Genomic DNA, 21103 nt, shown 5'->3' on the forward strand with positions numbered 1-21103 from the left:
AGGTCAGTAGCAAGTCAGCGGCAAGGCAGCGGTAGCTTCCCAGATAGGTCTAAACCCTGGGAAAGTGAGATTAACTTACGTTCAGTCCAAACTTAGCCGTGTGAGCGTTGTACAAGGGTAGCAGTGACTACGTATGTAGTCCCCCAAAGCTCTCCTGGGGCCTCATTCCTTGCCCACAATACGGTAGACAGATGGCCACACATACGACGGTTGCACAGAGACTGGGTTCCACATCTGATATTTTGTCAGACCCGAAGCTTCCGGGGCGCCTATGATAGGTCTTTTTCCTGTCTTGCGCTCGGTCACTGGCAGAGCCCCAAGTTGCGGTGAGTTAGAAGACGACACTTTCACCGCTGGAACATCAGCCCAATCATTGAAATAAATTAGAACGAACTTAATATCTTGCTCCCGAAGGCTCTGCACACTTTTCAGCTGCCTTCAAATGATGGCTAGTCCTAGATACGTGCGCTCGTCCATCAACGCTGACACCACGCCGGTCGCTCTCCCCAAGACGCCTCTGGGGCAGCGCGCGATACATTCCCTTAGCCACTGACAAGAATTGATGTCTCCATACATGTTGATCTCGGGCGAGGGCCAAATGTAGAGCTCCAACGCCGAAAAGGCAGAGGAGCCAGGTCGGGACGGCGGCTTAATCGAGGTTCAGTGCTCCGTGCTCAACTCGGAGAGTGTGCATCCAAGCTCGCCGAGTACCGCCAGTAGCGCACTGATATGGTTGGAGCACTGTCGCTCTACGCCTCTGCTCCAGGCAACAGGTACGCCACCATCATGTCTGCCTCCCATCCCATCCTGCCGGTGCATTTGTCCCCGAACATAGCAAAGCCGAGCTTTCGGCAGCTTATCCATGGTCCATCCTCTGCTCTAGCTGTACTTTTTGAAATGCGTGTTGCACGCTTGCGCTGTTTGGGGATTTGAAAACCCTGACGACAGAAATCCTCAGTTGTATTGGTCTGCGCGTTCGATCACCACTTATAAACCATCCAAGTTGGCTCTCTGTGCACTGTGCGTCCGTCCCTGACACCAGTTTTCTATTATCACAATGATGCACAAGCAACCTCTAGAGAATGTCGCTCGCGATATCCCTAGCTACACAAATCCGGACCCTCACGCCGTAGCTATCGTCGGTGAGTGCGCTCGAAGCTATCTCTGTGTTGCATTCGATGACATTTTCGTCTTTAACAGGCATGTCGATCAATGCACCTGGTGGTGTTGACTATGGTCTTGATACTGAGGAATTTTATACTTTCCTCCAAAACCGAGGATCCGCCATTATTACCGCTCCTGGAGATAGATGGAACGCCGAAGCTTTTCATGGCACTGGGCCGGGAAAGATCTCCACCGTAAGTTGTCACTTTTCTTGGCTAGCGCACCATCGCTGATATATGTGCAATAGACCAAGGGGGGGTTTATTCCTAACATTAGTTATGCTGATCCTCAAGAGTTCGGCATTACTCCTGTGGAAAGCCAACAAATATCTAACTCTCAAATGCTTCTGTACGTGACTAAAAGCAAACTTGAAGTCCCGCTCCATGTCTAATTCATTGCTTACTCAGGCTCCATCAAGCATTCACGGCGTTGCAGCGCAGCGGAATCGACTATCGTGCTACAAGCACTGGTGTATACGTTGGCTCCGGTAAGATCCTTGTTCGTCGATATTTTTATACAGTTAGATTGATCGATTGGGCGCAGCATCTGCTGAGGGCGCTGTATTTGAAATGGACATAGCACAAGCAGGACGTACGTCCCTTGTCATTCGTTTTAGCGCCTTCTAATCTCGAGCAAATTCAGCGTATTATATGACGGGAACCACTAACTCAATCGCTGCGAACAGACTGAACTACGTGTTTGATCTACTCGGTCCATCCATGCCCATAGACACTGCATGCTCGTCCGCGCTGACAGCGATGCATGTTGCTGTCCAAGCCGTCCGCAACGGTGAATGTGACCAAGCTGTGGTAGCCGGTGTCAACATCATCCAAAGCGCACTTGACTACGTGGCATTCAGTCAGTTGGGTGTGCTCAGCCCCGATGGCATATCCAAGTCCTTTGACGAAGATGGTAATGGGTATGCGCGTGCTGATGTCGGTACGTCGTATATCACCACACACACACTCTGCACAGCCATGTGATGTCGACATATTTCTCAGCCAGCGCAGTTGTTATCAAGCGCCACGATCTCGCCGTCAAAGATCACAACCGCATCCACGCGACGCTTGTTGGTACGGCCCTGACTTCATGCGGTTCCATCATGGGCTCCCTCACGACCCCGAGTCCCGAGGCGCAGGCTTTGGCGATTCGGCTTGCATATCGAGACGCTGGTCTTGAGCCTCATCAAGCTGATTTCGTCGAGCTCCATGGCACAGGTACGCTTGTTGGTGATTCGACAGAAGCGAACAATGCCGGTGCCGTCTTTGCTGCGAAGAGGGACTCCAGAGAGATCCTCATTGGATCCGTGAAGAGTAATGTTGGTCATGGTGAACTGGGGTGAGTGCCCTCACACCTTTGATGAAGTCTTTTTCGCTCATTTCTTCCCTGTATGAAGCGCATATATGACGTCTTTAGTGAAGGTTGGCAATTCCCAGAAAACATTGAATCGTCTCTCGGTGGTAATAATATCCTTCCTTTCAGGTCGCCATGATGTTGGAAAGGAAGCAAGTCCTGCCTAATGGCTACTTCAAGAAGCCGTCGTCCCGAATTGATTTTGAGAAGTTCAAGCTACGTGTTCCCGTGTCTGTCGAGGATTTTGTACCCGGAAATCCCCAACTCGGTCGAATTGCATCTGTATCTAGCTATGGGTTTGGAGGTTCGTGCAGCGCCCTCACCTCTTCTTAAAATCTCAAAATTATGTGCTCTCTAGGTGCCGGCGGCCATACTGTTCTACGTGAACACGAACCGCGGCCTACTTTACCTGGTCATATTACCTTGCAAGAGCCACTGTACCTCTTTGCTGTTGGTAAGCATCCAACGATATCACCTTGTTAACTTACCGAGACGTCGATTCAGGTGCTCTGTCCCTGAAGGGATGTGTGACTCTCAGCGAAAAATACAAGGAAGAGTGCGCTGAAGTTGACCCTCTTGCCTTGTGCGAGCACTTGGGAAACCGTGCACGCCAACTCCCATGGAGGTCCTTTTCAATCGCTGAATCTATCGAGTCGGCAACATTTCCTGAACCAGTTCTCGTTCCCAAACGTCCTCATCCTCTCGTCTTTTGTTTCTCGGGTCAGGGTCCGCAACACTGGAAGCAAGGCCGGGAGCTATATAGCACTTTCAAAACTTTCCGCGATAGTATCAATGACTGCGATAAGGTGCATACCGAGTACACAGGAGAGTCTTTCATCGAGACGACAGGTCTGTTCAAGACCGATGCACCCAAGGATTCTGGATTGGCCGCTAGCTTGATATGGCCTTCCGATATCACCTCCATTTCTCTCACATTCTTCCAGATTGCGCTATTCGATCTCTTGACTTCTTTAAATCTGAAGCCAGATACAATTGTTGGACACTCGGTTGGAGAGACAGCCGTCTTGTATGCCTCAGGCGCAGTGCCACGTAGCGTATGTACGCTACTCGGCGTGTTTCATACGAGACTAACGTCATTTTCTCGTCGCCCAGATGGCCGTTAAGATAGCGATTGCTCGTGGAAAGGCTCTTTCCACGGTGGACAACACCGGGGGCGGTATGGTGGCTGTTTCTGGTTGTGACGCAGACAAAGTACGCGATCATGCAGAAACGGCGATTACGCTGGCTGGGCTGGATGTCGATTCGGCGAGTGGACAGCTGTTCCTCGCGTCATTCAACAGCCCCACAGATATAGGTGTATCCGGTTCAGAGAAACATTTAGAGGTGTTCGCAAGTTTCATAGAGAGATGGGTGAGCGATGTCGTCGCGCGCAAACTTCGCATCAATACCGCCGTCCACTCTCCCTTCGTCGATCCCTGCGAGTCGCAATATCGCCGAGACCTAGCTGCTATTTTCGCGGAGTATCCCGGTCCCCATGTACCCAAGATTCGGACGATGTCCACAGTCACCGCCGAGTTCAAAACAGACTCGTATACGCCTGATTATTTGTGGAACAACTTGCGCCAACCTGTGCTTTTCTCTTCAGCGATCCCAAAAATAATTGAGGGACTCGGCGAATCAACTACATTTGTCGAAGTTTCCCCTCATCCCGTTCTATCTCAGGCAAGTGATCAACTTTATATATTCCTCCGAATGCCTAACTCAATGATGAGCACAGTATATTAAGCAAATGGGTGCATTTGATGCTCTCGCCTGCAGCAAACGTCCACCGTCTGCTCGCCATATAAAACCTGGATCGAGTGCCCTGATCGAAGTGCGCACACTGCTAGAAGTTTTGGGGCGTTTGCTATTGGTCGGTGTTAATAAGGTCGGCTGCTTATGTATCTCGCAAGATTAGCTGGCTTTAACACTGTTCTGTACTGGTTACAGATCAACTTCTCGGAACTTACTGGATGCCCAGATGCAAATATCGAGGGTCCTTCATATCCATTCCAACCTAAATTCTGGCGCCTCGGCAAGGATGAGCCATCATACATTCGCAAACAATTACCCCCGCAACGGCCTTTGAATTCGGTTCGGCTTCGCGTCAGCCCGATCATTCCTGAACCGTGGATGGGCCAGCATGTTATTGATCATACCGTAGGCAAATTTGTCCACGAGCTGTTTCTACTAACTTATGTTTCCTGATGCAGAATCTCATTCCCGCGGCTGCCTACCTAGAAATGGCCATGGAGTTCCCGGGTGTCACTCAATTGTACGACTGCCGATTCGAGGCCATGTATGTCTTGGATGAGTCAGGACCACCTGGGACATTGGAAGTTTCCCGGGAAGGAAACTCTTGGTGGGTGAAGTCGTCGTCTCAGGTGGGAAATCCGCAAGGGGACAAAGAATGGACGAGGACAGGTCCTTCTTTCGATACTCTCCACTCTTATGGAAAGTTGGGTTATGGTCGTCCTGAATTGCAGTCAGATGCGATCACACAAGTCGATCTTGAGGAGGTACTGTCTCGCTGCCCCTACACATTTGGTCGCGACATCCTCTACGATCACTTGAAGGATCTGGCGCAATTTGGTCCTGAGTATGGTCCCGTCCTATAGCCGTAACAGAGTCTGTCTGATCCTTTCAACAGGTTCACACGTATCCTGAAAGCGTCGTGCAATGAAAAGGAAGTTCTGACATATATCAAGGGCCACGTAGATGGCTTGAATCGTACAGACTTCGCCTTCCATCCTGCCCTTTTAGATGCTATCTTCCAGGTATGTATGACACCTCACACATAATTGTCGTTCTAATTTCCACTGGACTGTCACTAGACAATTTTTCCATGGAACCTGGTGCGTGAGACCTCTCTTCATCAAAGCATACATACTCAAACTGTGCGTTCAGATTGGTGATAAACTGCATCTTGGTGCCAAGCACGGACAACTACAGGTAAATTTTAATTTTAATGAGCCTTCCCACCCAAATCATTTATATTGACCTACAGCTGCCGCACTCTGTTCGCCGTATCTTCCGCAATGATGGCAGTACCGCTCCGCTGGTCTTGCCGGAAGAATTTATAGCTTATACCGTCCTACAAGAGTGGTCGCCTTACCACTGCCTAGTGAACTGTTACATTTTGGGTGAAGATCAGTCGGTCATATTCACGGTGGAAGGTATGTGGTCTGTCTTTTCGTTTGTGCTTTCGTATGAATAATGTTTCGTGATAAGGGTTCCGCTTTGCGTTGGTCCAGCGTGATGATCAGTGGCCTAGCGAACACTTCAAGATGTTATGGCAGCCTCGAGACTTACCACAGTCTCACCTCGAAAGCTCAATTGTTCTTCCAGGCCCGCCACCACATTCCGACGCCATAGAGTTATTGCGCATTCTGGATCAGCTGGCAATGCAGTTTACTAAGAAGACAATAACGTTCGTCGTCTAGCTGTTGTTTCTGATAATATCGGCAGCTGATAATGGCATACAGTGCTCTACCTCACGACTTCGTTCCTACCTCACCTGATCGCAAGCGTTACTTGGCTTGGGCAAATGCGCTGGCTGCAAAGTTGGACGGGAATAGCGCTGATGCTGCCTTAGTCCCTGTTCAACTGCAAGAAAAATATAAATCATTATTTGAGCTCACTCGGAGAGTTGGAGCCGGGCAAAAAGGTTGGCCAGTTTCATCTGTCTTTCTATAAATTTATCTCATGCTAGTTCCTCTATAGACATCATGGTCTCGTCGACTGCTGCAGTTGAGTTGCTTTTCAGTGATGATGTCATGAGCCAGATCTACGAGCATCCGCCTTTCATTGGTTCTGTATTTGATGAAACCACATCGCATTTCATCAGCCTTGTCACAGAAGCACTCCATTCTGGGAAGCAGGTAGTCCGAGTCCTTGAAGTTGGAGCAGGAACCGGAAGGTTGACCGCACTGCTTGGGGAAGCTCTTTTGGCAGCTGCCCTGCCTGAAGGCTGCTACGTTGACTACGTCTGCACAGATGTCAGTATTTCGCTCGCACATGAGGCGACAGCGAAGTCCCCTTGGCCGACGATTATGGCCAAAGCCTTTGATCTCAACGTCGCGATCAGTGAACAGAACCTTGATCCCTGCAGTTTCGACATCGTTGTCGGCTTTGATGTTCTGCATGCTACTCCTGACATTCATGCGACTTTGACGAAACTCAGACACCTTCTCTGTCCTGGAGGTCACCTTGCTATCTTGGAGCTGGACGGTGGCTGTTTCGCATCGAAAGCGATAGGCACAATTTGTAAGTTTCCTTCTTCTGTCTTAGCTACTTCAGAAATTGATATTTTGTGAACAGGGATGGATTTCATCTTCGGATCGTTCCAGGAGTGGTTTGGTGTCGTGGATGACCGCATTGGGTCTGCTCACTGCACATTAACTCCGTCGCAATGGAGAGATGCTCTAGCGGAGGTTGGATTCTCAGATACTCTTCTCTTCACTTCGGACGGTGGCGCAGTGTCCCATATGACTTTCATCAGTCAGCTCTCTATCTCGCTCCCTCCCAGTATCTCATCTTCTGCGACACCCAGTCTCGATTCCAGCAAGCGCAGCTCCCCCCTTTCTAACTCACCATTGTTAGTCGCTCAAACGCAGGAAAACGACCAAATAGCTATAGCTCTACCTCCTTACTCAATCGAGGTTTTGCCTGCTCCTGTTAAACAACTGCACAGCGACGAAAAGGCTGAAGATGCCGCGGCGCTCTTCAGTTGGAGCAGGAAAGAGGATTCAGAGCCCGCCTCAACACACGCTGGTAGCACTCATGTAGTGCTCCGACACTTCACCAATGGAGGGGAAGTTGCACTCGTCGACTTCATTTCCTCATTGGATCCAACGTACCCGTACCTCTTCTGGCTTTACACCACTACGTCCCCGAGTGATGCAGCCGCGGTTGGGTTAGTAAGAACGCTCCGTCAGGAATACCCGACATGGAAGATTTATCTCGCTCTCTTTCCCGATTCGTGGACGGTGGCAGCGCAAGAGGCTTATGTACACGCACAGCTTCTACCGTTGCCTTGGATAGACTCCGAAGTGATGATTGACCAGGACGGAAAGATGCACGTGCCGCGTCTGGTGAAGGCCTCTCCCGCCTCTCGCAAGGAACTTCGGGGTTCTAACCCGGTTCAATTCCGAGGCCCCGATGTCTGGCGAGCGTATCCAGCTGAGCTTGGATTGAATGATGCCGAAGTATCAGTTCACTACATTGGATTGTCTCCGGCTATGTCTGGATGGACCGAATTTGCTGGAGTTGTGACAGCCGTCGGCTCTGGTGTACTAGAAGAGAATATCATCGGGCGCAGGTAATGTGATCTCAATCCTACGGGAATTTATTTCTGACGCATGGGCTCGCATAGGGTATACGGCGTTGCTTTGTCTGACCCCGGGAGTACCATCGTCTGCGATCGCTCAAAGCTTGCATTTGTTCCTCAAGACATGGAAACAGCCATGGCCGCCGCTTTAGTGGGAAAGCTTATGTTCCTATCGTTGATCGTCGTCGATATTGTTGGCAGCTCTTCGAAGAATACCAAGATCCTCCTTCACGCTGGCCATTGTTCACCTGCTGCGCTCGCGACATACGCCTACTTGAGTACCAACTCCTTCGACGTTGTTGTCACCGTCAGTGATGCAACATCTTCTACCAACACCTTCAACGCGCTGTCTCCGTCTTCATCTTCCAAGTACTATGCTTGGTCATCTCATGTTCGCGCTTGGGCCCCACAAGGCGTGGATGTCGTATTCAATTTCGACGAGGACGTTGACGTGGCGAAGCAAACACTTTCTATGCTTTCTCCTAGAGGCAGATTTGTTCAAATTGGAGGAAAGCTACCTGTGTCTCTTCCTCCCGGCCGCTGTTATGTCTCGGTTGAGGAGCATGTTGTTCTAGAGGCTGCTAATGACCTTGATCGCGCCGACAAAGTCTTTGCAGCTGCTCTTCTTGCTACCCTAACTCCATCCATAGACATCTACAGCCTGCCACAACTCATGAACGCCGACGTCCAAGAGCACAATTCAACACTAGACCGTGTTGCTCTGGTTGACCTTCGGGCAATTTCCCCAGAACTTCCCGTGTTGAAAGGCGGAATGCTCAAAGGAACTGCTATTTTCAATCCTCGGGCATCTTATGTAATTTTGGGCGGTATTGGCGGACTGGGTGTCAACATTGCACGATGCCTGGTGGAAAATGGGGCCAAACATCTGGTTCTAACTTCAAGATCTGGGGAAAAGGTATAGTGTGTGTCCATGTTGCTAGCGGCCTCTGAAATATATTTTCGTCAGGGAATCGCAACTGCGCAACTCGTACGCGAAAGAAAGATTGTCAACTATCTTCGAGGAATGCCTGGGGTAACAGTTGATCTTCGGGCGGTAGACGTTCTTGACGCGGAGAAAACCAAGGAGTTGTTCAGGAACCTGGAGCGTCCAGTCGCCGGGGTATTCTATCTAGCGGTCAAGCTTAACGACCAGGTATTTTCGAACTTGAAGACGGAGGAAGACTGGAAAACTGGCAAGTCGGCTATTTTTTTTTTTACCTTGATTCCTCATACTCACTCGAGCCTTAGTTTATGACGTCAAGATCAAGGGAATCGAAGTTTTCCTGCAAGCGGTCAACCCTCAGTCGTTGGACTTCCTTGTCCTCACAAGTTCTATGGCTACCGTGTGTGGCTCGCCGGGTGAGTAAATATACATCACTATTGGACTCAACCCTAATATAGAATATCAGGCCAGGCAAACTATTCAGCTGCCCAGACATACATGGAGACTATGGCGGCAACGCTTCCTAACACCGTCGCCATCACAGTACCCCCTATCGTGAGTCCTGATGAAGCTTCCCTTGATAAATATTGATGAACGGGACACAACGCACAGACCGATGGAGGTGTGTTTGTCCGAAGCCTGCCTCCAGGTGACGCACGCAATGCGGCCCTGGACAAAGTAAGTTTTTGTTTGTTCTCTCCCTGTATCACAATGACGAGTTCGATGTCCATCTCCAGTACAAATCCCTTGGAATGACTGGCTACCTTGTTGCGCAACACTGCGTGAATGCCATCTGGACGCTGAACTCTGACGCCTACAACACGGTCTATATTCCTCCCTCCGACTGGAGTGAGATCATGCAGCGTGCGTCCGACTTTCCTTCCTCTCGTGCTTGGCTCATCACCAATCGACGCAGTTGGCATACCCGAATATCATTTGTCATCCCTTCGACATTTATTGACCAAGCAAAGTGTTCAAGTCGCACTGGCGACTGAAGAATGGTCCATTCGAGCGGCGTGCGCGTCGGTACTTGCCCTTGACGTGAAAGAAATTGCAGACAACGTCCCGCTTGCAAGTTATGGCCTTGACTCGCTGACCTCAGTTCGATTGAGCGGGATGCTCAAAACTGACTTCAACGTCTCCGTAACTCAGCTCCAGCTTCTCGGAAACAGTATGACTGGTGCGTTCCTCTTGTTGTGACCTTGTAGCATATTCTGATGTGTTTATAGTCCAACGACTGATGGCCTTACAAGAGGAGTTGACAGTCGACTCATCTTCTGCGGCTATGGGGACCGCTCACAAGGACTCGCTCGATGTGCAGGGAGCCGAAGGTGCTCATCATGCTGATATGGACAAGACGATTGTTCGATTGAACAACGTCACGGACGGACATCCTTTGTTCATCATACATGGTGCTGGCGGCGGCGTTCTCGTCATGCTGAAAACGGCAGAAATGATGACCTGTCCTGTTTATGGTGTTCAAGACACACCGGATGCGCCCATTACCGGAACCCTCGACAGACTGTGCAAATTCTACATGGAGAAAATTCGAGAGAAGCAACCCAAAGGTCCCTACCGTCTCGGAGGTTTCTCATTCGGTACGTAGACATCAATCTTACATCTACCCGGCTGACACAGAATACCATCTTGTAGGCACCTTTGTGGCTCTTGTGATCGCGCAATTGCTGCAGGAGGAAGGGGAGACGGTCGAGCTGCTCATCATGATCGACGGTTCGCCAGCCATTTTCCAGAACTTCGGCAAGAAACTCAATTTGAGCAACATGCGAGACGAAGTACGTCGCCCAGCGAATGCGCTTGTTCGATAGTTGACTTTGCCACAGATCATGACCCTTATCCGTGATCTTGCCACCAGCGGGACGCTGGATAGCGGCGAGGAACTTACCACCATGTTCGAGGACCACTTCAAGCAAGTTGCACAGGGCGGTGCCAGCGGCAAATTTGTGTCGCAGTTCGGTCGTGCATATGTCGCACATGTGTTCATGGCAGCTCGTGCTTGTATCACGGCAATGCAGCAGAAGCAAGCTGGGGTGATTGAAAAGCCGTGGCCTGCTACGAGAACGGTCGTTATCGTTGCGGAAGATGGCCTTCGTCGTCAATCCATGTCGGAAGGCCTCTCTCCCGCTTTCGATGTAGATCTACGTGCCCCAGATGCGGAGTTGTACACGCTCCCGGGGACGCACTTCGGGGTTCTCCACCCCCAGTCTGGGCTCCCTCAGCTTCTCGAACAAGTGTTAGTGTCATCGCTTTGAGCTGTTCTGGTGTAATGTAATCCGTCTGTACTGCCTTTTATTATCCCCGTATGCTCTGCAATAACAACACTACTTCGCGTAATTTCGAGGGAGAAGCCATGAGGGGGGCTTCAGACGGCCATGGAAAGGACTCGGCATTAGGTGCGCGCGCTGCCAGTGCCTCGAGTGCGTTCCGACATCATGTCCTTCTTCAATGAATCCATCGACTTGTCAAATTTCCAACTTTGTTTTGGCCGCGCGCCCCGTCTCATCCCACTCATGATTCTGACTCAGTCCACCCCCACGCTGCGCACTCCACAGCAAATTGCTGACCACGTCCTCCGTACCTTCACCTCCGATCTAGCCGATGCTCGGGATCACCTCCTCGAACTTGAGGCCAAGTTGCACCAGCCTCACTTTGCCAACCTCCACCGTAGACTGGCCCCTACCTTCCAACCAGCCGACCGCGTCATCTTGTCCACCTGGCACCGCCGCAGAGAATACAAAATCAAAGGCGACGTACGGCCGCGTGTGGCCACATTCTTCCCGCGTGTCGATGGACCGTACGTCGCCACCAAAGCTCACCATTCCATTAACATCGGCGCTCGGCACTCCCCGCTTGCCTTCTGCCGCTCAAGTCACTGGCAGGTTGCTACTGTAGTCAGTCCAACGCGAGCCGTTCCCACTGCATGCCAGCATAACCACGATCGCTTCCAAGTAGCGGAACGTACTGAATTCTACGTACTCGAACAGGATGCAAAGGTGGGAGGTGAGCGCACGCAGGGTGCGGGCGATCGTAGTACTGTGGTGCATTTGCGCGGCACACCATGCATTCGGGATCGAGTCGCACTGGCCGTCTCATATACTAGTACGAGCTTCAAAATTCGTCCGGATTGCGCAGTGTGTATAGCCGCCTCCAGCAGTACGCGCTATTAGCTATGCGCATCGTGACGACATGGAACGTATTTGGCCTACAACACCGCTTTGACTTCTCCGTGTAGTCGATAGCATCTCACGACTCCTCAAAAAACGCATTCAGATAATAGCCTTGCGAGTTCGACAGCGCACACCATTATCCCGGCTTTTCCTTCCATACCACCGTCGCGGTACGCGCGTTGAATGGCCGAACACAACGATACGATGCAAGACCGAACAGGAATCGTATGCAATAGAGTGTTGTACACTATCCGTACCTTTCGATTGTTGATCGCCTCACCGCCCACGGGGCAAGACTGGTACGTACACAGATCATTTCCCAAGTCGTCCTATACTCACTTTGCCTATCTTTGCTGTTTAACATTCCTCGTTCCCCATACATGAGACCGTCAGCGCCATCATGCATGCCAGTGAAGGAGGGCTGGTTGGTAAAACTCGGGAGGCTCCCTCGCGATCTGCGTTGCCTTAGGACTCACAGATGTCCTAGCACTGATGGTTTTCGCATTTTAGCTATATGGGCAACGTACGGGATCTCCCAGTGCTCGATGATTCAGCCCTTTCTACTTGCGAATGTGATAATGGACTACGGTTGAGCGGGTGGTAAGAGAGTTGGGTGAGAGTGCATGAAGCTGTTGCTGATATAAGGCTCTACCAGTGCCGACGGTGAGCATATGCATATAGGGGCACTGAATGTGGTGAGTCGTCGTGTACAGATGCAGCATCAGACGATAGCTGAGTTGCGCGAGCTTGAGAGGCACGAAGCAATCCTAGTAGGTGAGAGATTGACTTGGAATCGAAGGCCAGGCAAGAAACATCGAGTTGTCCGAAGGTCTGTCCGGGGAGAGTCCATGATCCGGAATAGACACGTACTTACAATCGGCAGCCTTGAGCTGGTAGCCATTGTCTTTAACGGACTACTCGAGTCAACATTTGCGGACAGTAGAGTATCATCGAAAGAGACGGCCGTAGATGCGAGGAACTATTGAGTAGGCGAAAATGAAGGCGTCGTGTGAGAACGGTCAGGCAAATGGCCAATCCGAACGAGCGCACAAGATGTTCGAATACCGGGGTGTTGTGCGGTGTGCAATACTTTTGCAGCAGAAGCCATTCGGGGACGCGACGCGTATGGGCGGAGGCTAACACGTTGAATGTGCTTGTACAACGATCGCTTAGACAACCGTGGATTCGCCGCAAGGCATCTCGGGTGCAGGGGTATACACCGGACTCCGTGCGACAAGCACAGGTCCGGCGGCAAGCTGGGTGGACGGAGGATGATGTGCTCATCTTCCTTCAGCCCAATCTGCAGGTCGCGACGTTTGAGTGGGCTGAGATCCTCGCCCAGGCATCGAGGGTCGGGCGATGCCTATTCGATCGCCGACGCTGCCTATGCTCCACGCACACGGACGGCAGGATTGCCGCGTTTCGTGAGCAACCTTCAGAGGTGTAACGTAGATCCCGACCATTACGATCGGGTCTATATATTAGTCTCATCACTCTGCATGTACCATACGGTATGGAGTATAAACTTGGAGTATATTTTTAAAAATCGCTTGGACAATTTCATGCACTCCGTAAATCATTTATAATTGATTGCCGGTTGCCCACGCGGAGACTTCTCAAAAGGGGGAAGAATGACATATCGGACATACAGAAACTATAGTAGACACAGAGCAGCCTCCACAAGTATCGACAAAGCAAAGTGCAACTCCACAACAATAGCACATAGCATTAGTCTAGAGTTCGCTGAGAGATCCATGACGTCAACACCGAGTCTGGATTGGGTCGTAGCATTCACGCCACAAGTCTCCGTGTGCAAATCGACTGAGGTCTAGCTGTAATGCATCCTTAGTAATCACTAGTATGTTCTTCGGAGCATGCATCAGCGAGCGCCGTAGTATATGGGTTGGAATGTAGCACAGAAAGCGGCCTTATGGACCCACACGCCAGCCCTCCCAACCAGGGAGGAGGGTGAACGGGGGAGAATCTCGCCAAAATCGATCCGAATCCCTAAGAGCATGTGCGGAATTGGTCGAATAACAAAGAGAATTTGACGAGGGATAATATCCCTCCTCTGGGGCTGTAGGAGATGTATCTCAGTACCTCAACATCACTACAAATATAGAACGAATTAGGAACCCCGCCAATATCTGCTCTACGCAGGCGCATTATCTCATCCATCGAGCCAGATATCATGTGTTGGTCACCAGATCGTACTTGAACGGACACGATCAAGTTTGTACACCCTTCAAAGGTAGGGAGCAAGTGAGCTGTCCCATGATCCAGATACAATGCGTCGGCCGTCGTTTGAAAGTACAATGGAAGTGACGGTACCCGTATGTCCATGAATCACCTTCTCCGCTGATGGCCACAGATCCATCCCACCAGCAGTGATAGTCAGTGTCCGTGGAAATTTGGCACGGCTTGTTCGGAAAAGATGCGATTGTGTTGAAGTGAATGGCAATGCAGATGGATACAAGTGAGGTGTGCTTCGCAGCATTGTCGCGGAGAACATCTGGATAAATCGTTCTGTGTCGATTATGGCGGTTTGAGTACGTGTGTAATTCTGCTTGCCCTATGATGAAACATCACTTTTCGATCCACAAAAAGAGGCACAGAAGAACATACCGTGAACCTGGATAAAATTGAGAACAAGGATGATGCAGCACCACTCAGACATTGTGTCAGACTGAGGACTTCGAGCTAAAACAGTACCCTCTCATCGAAAAAGAGCTCAAGTTCTGCCACTAGGGATGGTTCAAATGGCGAAGCTAAAGAGTGAGACATCCAAAAACGGCAGGAGTAATACAACTGGGAAGAAATACATCTTTCTATGCGCCGTGACAAGTCAATAACAGCGGAATTAGGCAGGTAGGAATTCTCCAAGTTGCAGATGTTGAATCGCAGTTCAGCTTTCATGATACGCAAACACGCAACGGCGAGTAAATGGTGTTAAGCTTCCGATGTCTCGACGTGGAATTCACCACTTCGCGTCTCATCCATCAAAAAATCGTAGAACGATGCATGAAGTGGACGGACGGGGGCTACATTCTCTAGGGTGCTAGTGAGGAGCGCACTCAGCGATCTGATGATTGGTTCGACCTGTATTGTATCTTCGCTTGGATATTGCTGCCGTATTGCCGAGAGCGTGACCATCGAAAGTGGCTCCGACGAAGAAATGATCTGCCCCATCACGGAGCGAAACAAGGAGATCGCACTTCTCCGCCGGTTCTTCTGCATCGCCACTTGCAGGACGAGCGTATACATATCGTCCAACAAGTCTGCATCAGTCGCCCATCCCCTCGTCACAAGTGAATTGAAACGGCCTGTAGCGTCTGGCCCCATCGAACTATCATCCATGATATACGAGCACGCGAGACGAGCCCATTCAAAGACACCGTCCGATTTCTGAGCTAGTACCCGGAAGTGAACACCCTGGAAGGTCATTCTAGACTTCAGTTTATCAGCGATATAACATTCGACATCGCGCTCCGAGGATTCCTGAGGAACATCATCCAAGGATCGGTATCGGATGTGTGGAATCCCTTTTAAAGCATCTTGAATATCTGGCAAGGGCCGAGATGTAACGAGGATGCGAACGTTTGGGGGGAGCTCGGTTGTGGGAGGTGAGGGCTTATCCCGCCTTCCGGTGAGCGTGCGAAGGAAATCTTGACGGATTTCCCATCCACCACTCTCGTCCAGCGCGTCAATTACGATAAGAACGGGCGAACCAACTACCTTCGAGGCAGCACGCGTCGGCCCAACAACCAACTTGTCCCACTGCCTTTGCATGTCCGATGTGTGCCTTAGCTCGTTGCTGTCGCGGATCACGTCTGCCAAAGCCCGACGCACGAGAGGATCATGGTCCGCCAAGTCGCGTGCAATAGTGGTGAATATCTTCTGATATAGATGGCCCCCTTCTCGTGTACGATCGAAACAGAAACAGGATCCCAAAACACCAGAAGCTTCAGCCCAACTGGCTATCGTATGCGCAATTGCCGATTTACCCTTGCCTGCCATTCCTGATAGCCACATGACTTGTTCGGTGCCGTCCTTCGTACTGCTCATCCAATGCTTGATCTCCAAGAGGATGTCGGTACGAGTGCCTTCAAGACATTGCTCGGAAATGTTCAGGGAGACACCATTCGCGTATTCCATGTTGTTCAAGCTCACATCTTCAGCTACGCCGTCATCGTTGAGGGTGCGACACGCTCGAAGGCAAATTGATCTGCTCTTACCGATTCTATACATAAATAGAGTCGTCTGAAGAGCGTTTCGGTCACGAAACCGTTGAACATGATCCTCTGGGGCTGCATTATACTCCCCGATCACCGCGTCTGTATCCTTACCGATGTTCTTCAACAATCTCAACCCTGCACAACGACAACATGAAAGATCGGAGAAACAGCACAGCAAATATAACTCACAGTAACTCTTGTCCTCAGTATAACGAACAATGAAATCAACACAGACACGTACCTGTTGGACAAGATTCACCAACACCCTTCCCATGGCGCGATCTGCGGCCTGTTCTTTCCTCATGGTCAACAAAGAGTATACATCTGAGATCTTCAAGCACAGGTTCTTGACATCGCCATCACGCTTTTCTTGGTTGCGAATGGCCTGTGGCAGAGTGTCATTTATGCGCAACATACTTCACGAAGAGAGTCGCACTTCGGACGCGCACACCAAGATGCCAAGTGCTAGTTGCGCATAGAGATCGAGCTATGAAACGCGATCAGGCTCAACTAAATAACGATGTGTCAGATGACATACCTCTGCGATAGATTCAGCCACCGAGCTGAACGCCTTCAGCGGTTTCAACATGTCAGACAACTTTGACGATTGCATGTCGCCGAGACGATTGTTTGCGTTCACTCGCAAGCCATCGAACGCATCCTCACTGTCCCTCAGTGTCAGACTTTCAGCCGGCTTTATAATGGTTTCCTCTGTGTACATAGGGTCGTACGGATCTCCGTCCTCAGAGGCACTGACATCACGTATCGATGCACTAGAATGCGGTCGGTGCTGCAAATCGGAGGTCACAGATGAGATGTCAACATCTTATTGGTACTCACATGAGGAACTGGTACAGTGAGGGACACACTCTGGCTAGAAGAAGGTACAGGTGTCGGTGACCGACTTCGACCAAATGGCAGATGCAACAGGTCAAGATACCTATGACGAGACGCGGATACTGATGGGGGAGCGACCCACGCGGACATTGTTATACAGCATAGTGCAGGAAACCGACGCTTACCTGCTGCGCGTCAACCGCATCCCCCCTTCTGCCACGATCTTGCCCAGAGATGCCCGATTGATTCTCAACCGAAACTTGCGCTTCTCAGAGGAAGTATTATCCTTGCTCATGCTTGAGGTTTATCACCCGTGCCAGGAAGTTGTGGTTGAATATGTGAGAGAATTTCCGAGACAGTTGGTGGTATATGACAATCGAATCTGTTTCTGTATATCCCTTGACGATATGTTGTCACTTCCCGAGAGGCGTAGGTCGTAATACGCCTGCGATGGAGCAAAAGTGGTCGCGAAAAGATGGTGACGAATAAGATGATAAGACAAGCGCTACTGTCAGGCAAAGCTGTATTGTGTGGACATCACCGCGTAGTTCGTTCTAAAGCGTCTCTGCACTCACCTGCGGATATGCACGTTGCACAAGTGGACACGAGGCCTCAACGTTCTCATGGTTGGTGTTGATTGTCCCGCCCAAGATGAGCAGAGTGCGCGTATAATAAATATTCCACGTCTTTCTTTAAGTAATTCAAGCGCAAAAAAATATCTCGTCCAAGGACGGAAATGTGCCAGTGGCTAAGTCTGACTCCGTTGGTTCAAGCTCAATCGGCGCTTGACTAGCGCTGGAGCATCCAGCCACCGGCCGGTGGCAAGCGCGGAGATCGCCGAGGAGCGGGGAAATACGGTCACCTGACTCGACGCGGTTCGATTTGGTCCAAAACGGAATTTCTAGAGTCGACTCCTCCCAAACGCGCGACGACAAAGTCCATCCACACTCCCTTCTTGGCGACACCTGTCTCCCGTCTTTTCCTTCAGTCTCCCTACCATGTCCTCTCCACTTGGCCTTTATGAATCTCTCGACGTTATCGGCACTGGCTCCTTTGGGATCATCCGAAAAGTTCGCCGGAGATCGGATGGCCTGGTGAGTAGGTAATTCATAAAGGCTCTTCAGACAGCTCAAGTTTCGCCTATAGATATTCGCGCGTAAAGAGCTCAACTTCGAGCGCATGTCAGAGCGCGATCGCAAACAAATTGTCGCCGAAGTGTAAGCCTTCGTTATATCCACGTCGTAGCCACATGCTAAGCCAGACGAAGTAACATTCTGAAAGACCTTCATCACGAACACATTGTACGCTATCACGATAGATATGTTGACCGCGACGCCGGAATGTTATACATCCTCATGGAGTACTGCGGAGGAGGGGACCTCTCCGCCATAATCAAACTCGCGCAACGACAAGGCCGACCTATACCCGAAGATACAGTCTGGAGCTATTTTATGCAAATTCTCCTTGCGCTGAACTACTGTCACCATCCTAATGGGTACGGACGCTCAAGCAGCGCTGGGACTTGCGAGTCAGACGGCCGAGAAAAGAGGCCGCAAGTTCTTCACCGAGACATCAAGCCAGACAATGGTGATACCTTTGACAAAGTCTTTCACCTAGTTCTGACCTATGCGAATAGTATTTTTGGACGAGAGCAACACCGCGAAACTCGGAGATTTTGGTCTGTCAAAGGCCCTCACGCAGGCCAGCTTCGCTAATACCTACGTTGGCGTATGTCACTTCCATCGTTTCATAAGGATCCTCTAAATTTCATTTGCAGACACCCTATTATATGTCGCCAGAATTGATGCAAGAGCGGGCTTATGACAACAAATCTGATATATGGTCCCTGGGGTGCTTGATATATGAATTATGTGCACTCAAGCCACCATTTCATGAGGCGAAAACCCATACGGAACTCAGTCTCTTAATCAGGTATGCTCTATCTGATGACACAAATTGGGTTTCCTCATATCCCTCAGGAATGGGAGAATCCCACCACTACCCAAGGGCTACAGTCCTGCGTTAACGAATATCATCAAATCAATGCTTAATCTCAACGTATGTGCATTATTCAAGCCATGTTTTGTTCACTTCTGAAGTCTTGCGAAGCCTGCGCTGCGCCCATCGGCGGCCCAGCTGCTCGGTCATGAGCGACTAGAATTAGCTTTCAAGGTTTCGGAGACGCAGAAGCTGTATGTCTCTCTCTCTTTGACTGAAAAAATCCAGCCTGACGTGCCTTCTTAGACTCAACACTGTGAAGACGCACAAAGCAGCCCTCCAAACGAGAGAGCGGGATCTCATTGCACGCGAAGCTGCAGCGGCGGAACAGGAGGCGTCGCTAAACTCCAAGCTTACCGCAAAAGATGAGGAGATTGCGTCACTGCGTACGCTCGTTGCCTCAGCGGAAGGTTTGTTACAGACACGTGTCCGTGAGGCTGTTTCACGCCGAGATGAGGAACTTCGCGCACTTGTACTGAAACACGAAGAGGAGGTGGCAGCAAGGATGGCGAGACGCGAGGAAGAGATCATGGAAGCCGTCCGCAAGCGCGAAGAGGAAATCGCGCGAATGTGGGCGGAGTGGGAAAGTCAGACGCGTGAGGCCATGGGGAAGGCCGTTGAAGAGCGAATGGAGTGGGTTCGGGCGCAGGTGGAGGACATCGAACAAGAGAAGGAAAGATTGGACGGGCTGAAGGTTGAGTTGGAACGTAAGGCTGTCACATTAGAGGCAAATGAGCGGAAGGGTATGTCTCTGTTCTATTTGGTAATTGCTGTATCCAGCTTATGGCTGGTACTCAGGTGTAGCGACAGCAAGGACGCCTCTAGAGGAGGTGAAGAACATCCTCGCCCCATTAGCTCGCCTTGCTGAGGCGCCGGATCGCACACCTGTTCGCGCTCCCATCCAAAGTGCTGACGTTTTCGAGACACCGCGACCCCTTGCCATGAAAGCTACGCTAGGCAATGTTGCGCCTCCGTCGGCCATGAAGGGCGTCATTCTCACTGCTACCGGTGAGCCGGTGGCCACTCCCACTCCGGCGGAGCTGGCAAAGCTATTTGTCGACACGCCCAAGATAGGCCTCAACTTCGCTAGAATCTTTGACTTTGACTCAGAAGGTGAGGAGGATGGCTATGAGACAGATACGAAACCCTCGTCTTCTCGACGAGCGAGCGCGGGTAGTGATGCCCGTCCACAACAGCAAGACTGCGAAGATGATAAAACTCCGCAACCGTCTCCTGCTACCAAACCGACCCGATTACGTCGGCCATCGATCCGCGCGTCTTCCCAGCGTCCGCAGCTTGATCCTGTGCCCTCCACATCAGCGCGAAGCAAAGAGCCCTCGCGTCCTCCATCCTCTGCGTCATCGGCATCGTCGTCGGCAAAGTCGACGAACGCTATAGTTTCGAAGCCCGCACCCGAGTACGACTTGTCGGACGAAGAAAACCTCCCAAGCCCGTTCTTGAAGAAACAAGATCGCGAAGCTTTTGCGAGGACGGCATCTGCGCCAGCTCAGCCAAAACCCACCGCCGGAGCTCGTAACGCACCGAGGAAGAGTGGTTCGACGCTGCGCGCCATGGCTGTAGTCAATGCGGCGAATGCGGCAAACAGTGAGAAGGGCTCGTTAGGCAGCGGTAGAGCCGCTTTACGCACGGCATCTGTGGTAAATATTGGGCCCGGTAGAGCGGCGAACGTCAGGCCATCAATTGCAAAAGCACATAGGGCTAGTGAAGAGGCGCGAAAAGCGTTGTCCAGGACATGAATGCGCGTGTGCTATTTTGTTGCATTGGGACGTTTTGTTCTTGGTCACAACCTGTGCTGTGGTGCATTTGTACGATTTTATGTTATATATCCTGTGTGCGTATCGAGCACGTCGATTTCCTGCCTTCGGGAGTAAATCCTTCACGATTGGTCTTCATTTAACTGACAGAGTTTGCGTGAGGCTCAAGACAATAATACCAAAGAGCCCATCAATTCACTTCGAGGTAGAGTGGTTTGTACCTATTCAGCTGCAACGAGCAGAAAATCGTTTGATTTCATTTATTTTTCATTCATCGGTCCATG

At 50.8% G+C, this 21103-nt stretch overlaps 4 protein-coding genes across 4 annotated transcripts; 3 read left to right on the top strand and 1 right to left on the bottom strand.

Moving 5' to 3' along the window:
- Positions 1-1057: 1057 nt before the first annotated feature.
- Positions 1058-11059, top strand: FIBRA_08364 (uncharacterized protein; the record flags this gene model as incomplete). Its single annotated transcript, XM_012330008.1, has 34 exons — positions 1058-1142; positions 1201-1358; positions 1412-1549; positions 1600-1651; positions 1708-1755; positions 1807-2103; positions 2166-2502; positions 2561-2585; positions 2647-2821; positions 2876-2971; positions 3022-3572; positions 3631-4107; positions 4175-4204; positions 4256-4405; positions 4468-4677; positions 4731-5116; positions 5168-5294; positions 5352-5372; positions 5425-5469; positions 5525-5693; positions 5749-5947; positions 6003-6184; positions 6241-6783; positions 6838-7837; positions 7892-8762; positions 8814-8999; positions 9109-9205; positions 9256-9344; positions 9402-9467; positions 9527-9653; positions 9706-9969; positions 10019-10387; positions 10443-10582; positions 10631-11059. The coding sequence occupies 34 exons, from the start codon at positions 1058-1060 to the stop codon at positions 11057-11059; spliced, it is 8139 nt and encodes a 2712-aa protein (XP_012185398.1).
- Positions 11060-11239: 180 nt separating this feature from the next.
- Positions 11240-13421, top strand: FIBRA_08365 (uncharacterized protein; the record flags this gene model as incomplete). Its single annotated transcript, XM_012330009.1, has 2 exons — positions 11240-11601; positions 13148-13421. The coding sequence occupies 2 exons, from the start codon at positions 11240-11242 to the stop codon at positions 13419-13421; spliced, it is 636 nt and encodes a 211-aa protein (XP_012185399.1).
- Positions 13422-14923: 1502 nt separating this feature from the next.
- Positions 14924-17341, bottom strand: FIBRA_08366 (uncharacterized protein; the record flags this gene model as incomplete). Its single annotated transcript, XM_012330010.1, has 7 exons — positions 14924-16344; positions 16399-16405; positions 16451-16594; positions 16646-16696; positions 16748-16999; positions 17050-17149; positions 17232-17341. 7 exons carry the CDS (start codon positions 17339-17341, stop codon positions 14924-14926), a joined length of 2085 nt encoding a protein of 694 aa, XP_012185400.1.
- Positions 17342-18044: 703 nt separating this feature from the next.
- On the top strand, positions 18045-20801 carry FIBRA_08367 (uncharacterized protein; the record flags this gene model as incomplete). Its single annotated transcript, XM_012330011.1, has 9 exons — positions 18045-18140; positions 18193-18263; positions 18314-18633; positions 18683-18774; positions 18824-18978; positions 19026-19104; positions 19156-19238; positions 19291-19787; positions 19843-20801. 9 exons carry the CDS (start codon positions 18045-18047, stop codon positions 20799-20801), a joined length of 2352 nt encoding a protein of 783 aa, XP_012185401.1.
- Between the last annotated feature and the right edge of the window lie 302 nt (positions 20802-21103).

Source organism: Fibroporia radiculosa, assembly GCF_000313525.1.
Source record: "Fibroporia radiculosa TFFH 294 genomic supercontigs, scaffold90402, whole genome shotgun sequence".
Taxonomy (NCBI): Eukaryota; Fungi; Basidiomycota; class Agaricomycetes; order Polyporales; family Fibroporiaceae; genus Fibroporia; species Fibroporia radiculosa.